This window comes from Centropristis striata, chromosome 21 (assembly GCF_030273125.1).
Source record: "Centropristis striata isolate RG_2023a ecotype Rhode Island chromosome 21, C.striata_1.0, whole genome shotgun sequence".
In the NCBI taxonomy this organism is placed as follows: Eukaryota; Metazoa; Chordata; class Actinopteri; order Perciformes; family Serranidae; genus Centropristis; species Centropristis striata.
Genome location: NC_081537.1, coordinates 7,199,355 through 7,204,206, shown reverse-complemented (window position 1 = coordinate 7,204,206; position 4,852 = coordinate 7,199,355). Strand labels below are relative to the sequence as shown.

The following is a 4,852-nucleotide window of genomic DNA, read 5'->3' as shown; positions in this document are numbered from 1 at the left end:
GTATGAGACATGTCCAGTGTGAGATGTGTCCAGCTGTCTGTCTGCTGTGGGACCAGCTGTCTCAGTAAATGTCTCCTCCTTCAGTCTGCAGCAGCAGAAACAACTCAATTAAAGCCTCATTTCATTTGTCTCAATTAGCCACCGCTATTAGCCATTAGCCCGAGCGAATGTGTGTGGAGCGGTGTGTGTGTGTGGAATGGCGTGTGTGTGGAGTGGCGTGTGTGTGGAGCGGTGTGTGTGTGGAGTGGCGTGTGTGTGGAGTGGTGTGTGTGAGGCGAGGGCAAACATTTGATCCTCCAACATTACAGATGTTCACAGCAAACAGCTGGAACATGAAACGGCTGACAGCCACGCTCGTTACGACCTCACTAATTGAATGACTCGTTACATTTAAATGCTTCAACTGCTGCTGGTTTCCATTAGTGTCACTGTGTCCAACACACAGACACAGACACAGACACAGACACACACACACACACACACACACACACACACACATAACAGTCATAAAATGTTTCGGGTGAACTTTATTCTGAAGGCTCAGACTGCAGGAGGAGAAACACGTTTATTTTTTAAATCTCTCTCTCTCTTATTGTGTAAACTGGGTTAATAGCTTTTAATAGTCAATAATCAATAATCACCAGTTTGTTACCTGTTTGGTCATCGAGTCGATCAGCCGGACGTACAGGTCCTGCTCTGTCCTCACTCCTGAAAACACACACACCTATTATTATTGTTATTGTTATCATTATTGTTATTAATATTAAAAATGTTGTTGTCGTTTAGACTGTTGTGGTGATAAACAGCTGTCAGTCACTCACCGTTGCTGTAAAGCAGCTGCAGTTTGTAGTGAATCCCATTGTTAGTTTTCTCTCCACTCGGCTCCTGAACACAAACAAACAAACACTCTAAATAGTCTGAGACTAGATCCACCCGGGTGGAGACAACGTGTGAGGTGCGTTTGGTTTCTGTCTCCCTGAGTTTCTCTCAGTGACTCTTTTCGTTTTGTCGCATTAAAATATTTCCAGTTGTTGGACAGAAATATCAGCTCATCAACCCTTTAACGTCGGAAGTATAGATGACATACTTTTCAGAGGCCAACATTTCCATATTAAACAGACTTTTTAAAATAGGTTTTTGTAATATTCAATATGTTCTTATATGTTCTTTTGTAATATTCAACACTTAATTTTAGGTCTTCATTAAATGTAAGCCATAATCATAACAATTAGAAGAAATTATATAAATGAAGACATGAAATGTTTCATTCTGTGTGTAATGGATTTATATAATGTGTTATTTCACCTTTTTGAATTGAATTACTGACATAAATAAACTTTTCTATCATATTCTAATTCATTGAGATGCACCTGTACATCTGTGACTGTATTCCAGGGGGAGACTGATTCCCTCAGAGTTTGTTGGTGTGTTTGAATGAGGTGTGTTGGTTTTGTGTCCCCGCTCACCTTCTCTTTCTCCACAAAGTCGACGTAGGCGGTGCGTTCGATCTCCACCGGCTGACCCTGACGGTCGTAGAGCGCCAACACGAAGTGGAAGAAGTTGGACTTCCTCAGGTTGGACGGAGGCTGCTTCTCAAAGTGAGCCCGGGCTAACCCCACCCCGCTGAGAGGGACGGAGACAGAGACAGAGACAGAGACAGACAGAGATGGACAGACAGACAGACAGACAGAGACAGAGAGACATAAGGACATGTTTTCTATTTGTTTCTTTAAATTTTTGTCTTTATTGAAGTGATGAAGGACTCTGCTGGGACTGAGACGTCCCTGTGTCCGTCTGTCTATCATTAATGTCTGAGCAGCGGCGCCCTCTGGTGGCCATTTTAATCATCAGTGATGTCACGGAGACGAGAAGGAGGAAGTGAAGAAGCTCAGCGGCTATTTCAAGTTTTGTTGTGTAAACGTCACAAACTGCGACTGTTTTACAAAGTAAATGATGTGTTGGACTGAGTACATGATGGACCGTGGACGTGTTGGACGGTGGACGCGATGGACCGTGGACGTGTTGGACACCGTATGGACACTAATTCTGATAACAATCAGAGGCTCCAAGCAGTCCTCCTATGTGTCTGTCCTCCTGTGTAGCCCTCTGTCTGTCCTCCTGTCTGTCCTCCTGTCTGTCCTGCAGCTGTTTAACCCTGACAGACGACTGTGGGACAGAGACGCCTCAGGAGACGTAGTGTCTCGTCAGTCTCACTCAGTTCTCTCGGACACAAATGAACCAAAGTGAGACATTTGTGTCAGACCAGAGGAAACAGTTCAATCATTCAATGGTTTCATTCGTTCTGAACTCAAAGTGAGTTAATTTAACAAGAAAAAAATGAAGGTTCAGATCTGAAAACATTTTATTCTGAATATATTTAAAGACGTGTGTATATAAACATAAATATATATATAAATATACATAGATATATTTAGATTTGTGGAGTTACGGGGTTTCAACACACACAAGTTGAGCTGAACGTCAGAGCCGAGTTTAAATCAGCAGCGATCCAACGTGTTATTAATGAATGAATCCATCACTTTCTCTCACATGTAAAATAATAATAATGATGATAATTATAATAACAGTAATAATAACAATAATAATAATAATAACAGTAATAACAAGCAGTTGCAGAGATACTGGAGGTCATGTCTCAGTGTAGATTTAGTGCAGCAGCTTCAGGCTTCAACCTCCACATGTTAATAATAATTATTTTAACATGTTATTAATAATTTTAACCTCCACGTTATTAATAATCATTTTAACATGATAATAATTTTAGCCGCCACATGTTTAAAATAATCATTTTAACATGTTAATGATAATTATAACCTCCATATGTTCAATAATGATAATTTAACCTGTTAATAATAATAACTTTAACATGTTAATAATAATAATTTTAACATGTTAATAATAATTTAAACCTCTTCATGAATCAATCATGTTCACCAAATGTTCGTATTTATATTCATCATAAACAACCTGACAGTCAGATTTATAAAATGTCTTTTTCACATTTTGTTAAACAAAAAGAAAAGGAGAAATGAGAGAAGAGAAAGATAATAATAATAATCAAAGTGCAGTAATTAATAACTGAGATGATTCTTTAATATGATCTCAGGTTTTTATTCCTCATATGAAAATAAATTAATAATGTGAAGCTGTTTCACGCTGCCGTCTCCTCTCATCACCATTCATCACTGAAGAATATTAAACTTTTCACTGTTCACAATTATACCACAATAAAAATATTAATAACTTTACTGAACATCAGAACAGTATTTATGTATTTACAGGAAACATTGAAACATGATTCTGATACGAGAAAAAGCTGAAACTTTTCAAATGTTTCAATCATCCAATGATTCATTTAATAAACACTTATTATAGTAATTATAATAATTATAATGAGGTGATAAACTGTGATAAACTTGTTCAAATGTAAAATATAAAAGTTATTATTTATTGTTGTTCTGTTGTTAATGTTGAACTTAAGTCTCAAAATCAAAAATGTTGACTTCAATCATTTTATCAGAAACTTTAAGATTATTACTGTTTATGTAATAAAAACAGTTTGATCTTATTCTGTTTATTATTTAAACAACTTGACAATAATTCATCTGAATCTGATATTAATGTGATCAGATGGTTCCCCTCTGCTTTATGAATCATAATGTTTGACTGATATTATTCATATATTTATTATATATTTAACAGAGTGAGATAAATGTTAATATTAATATTTGCAGCTTTGACCTTCACAAACATTAAACACTTTATTAAAACATCTGATTATCATTAATAAATGTTCCTGTTTCAGCAGAAATTATTTTTAAACATTTCAGATTTTTCTCCTGAAGATTTTTATTCACACAAACTGATTTTTATTTTTGACCTTCAGCAACAAAAAGATGCTGAAACAAAAACTGAGAATCATGATTCAGATCAATAATATGAACAATAATATGAACAATAATATGAATTATAATATAAACTACAATATTAATAATATCAGACTTCTGTCTGTTTAATTCTTTAGATAATTTTTTTTCAAAGAAATCTTATTTTCATTCTGAGCACCGAAATATTTTGAACCTTTCTGCTGAATGTGATTCAATAAAAGTATTTTTTTCTGATAATAAATAATATGAACATTGAGTTTTAATAGTTAATATTGTTGCAGCGTCTCTGTTCGGAGGATTTAAAGTGTCTCTCTCTGACTCCGCTGGGACTCCAGCTCCCAGAATCCCTGTGGGCGGGCGGCGGGCGGTTTACCTCTGAGCGGCCGTGTTGGCGTCTACGACTCCGGCTGAGTGCATCCAGGAGCGGACGGCCAGCGGCTCCTCCTTCATGCTGGCCGTGGCCCCGCGGGGCAAGTTGTCCTGGATCCCGAACATCTCGGGGGCCCTGCGCTCCGACCGCCGCAGGAGGAGGAGGAGAAGAAGAAGAAAAGTGGAAAAGGAAAAAGGAAAAGTCCGGCAGGAACGAACAGACGAACGCTGATGAGACTTTTTAACTTTTTCTCTCGATTTTTTGATTTTATTTGACTTTTTCACGCCGACAAAAGATTTCCTTTTTTTTTCTTAAAGGACTTTTTCTAAATTCTTGGCCGTCATGTTGAACCTGAACGTGAAGGAAAGGAAGGAGGAGGAGGAGGGAAAAAAGAAGAATAAAATCCTCAGAGGACAGAAAACGAGAGGAAGAACAGAGTCGAGTCCGGACGGCGAATCGACGAGAGCAAAGTGTCTTTTTTCTTTTCCCCAAAGAGAGGAGGAGAGGAGGAGAGGAGGAGAGGAGAGGAGGAGAGAGGAGAGGAGAGAGGAGCGATGATGGAGGGATGAGGAGC

The 4,852-nt window shown here is 37.8% G+C and overlaps 1 protein-coding gene across 1 annotated transcript in view; it reads right to left on the bottom strand.

Annotated features, from left to right (window-relative positions):
- The window catches only part of ebf3a (EBF transcription factor 3a), a 35,485-nt gene extending 31,013 nt beyond the window's left edge, over positions 1-4,472 (bottom strand). Inside the window, exons 1-4 of the mRNA XM_059325134.1 lie at positions 4,282-4,472; positions 1,467-1,623; positions 822-885; positions 653-708 (exon numbers count right to left, since the gene is read on the bottom strand). Coding sequence (XP_059181117.1) covers positions 653-708; positions 822-885; positions 1,467-1,623; positions 4,282-4,403 — 399 coding nt within the window. The 5' untranslated portion in view covers positions 4,404-4,472. The remainder of the gene's footprint in view (positions 1-652; positions 709-821; positions 886-1,466; positions 1,624-4,281) is intronic.
- Positions 4,473-4,852: the final 380 nt, after the last annotated feature.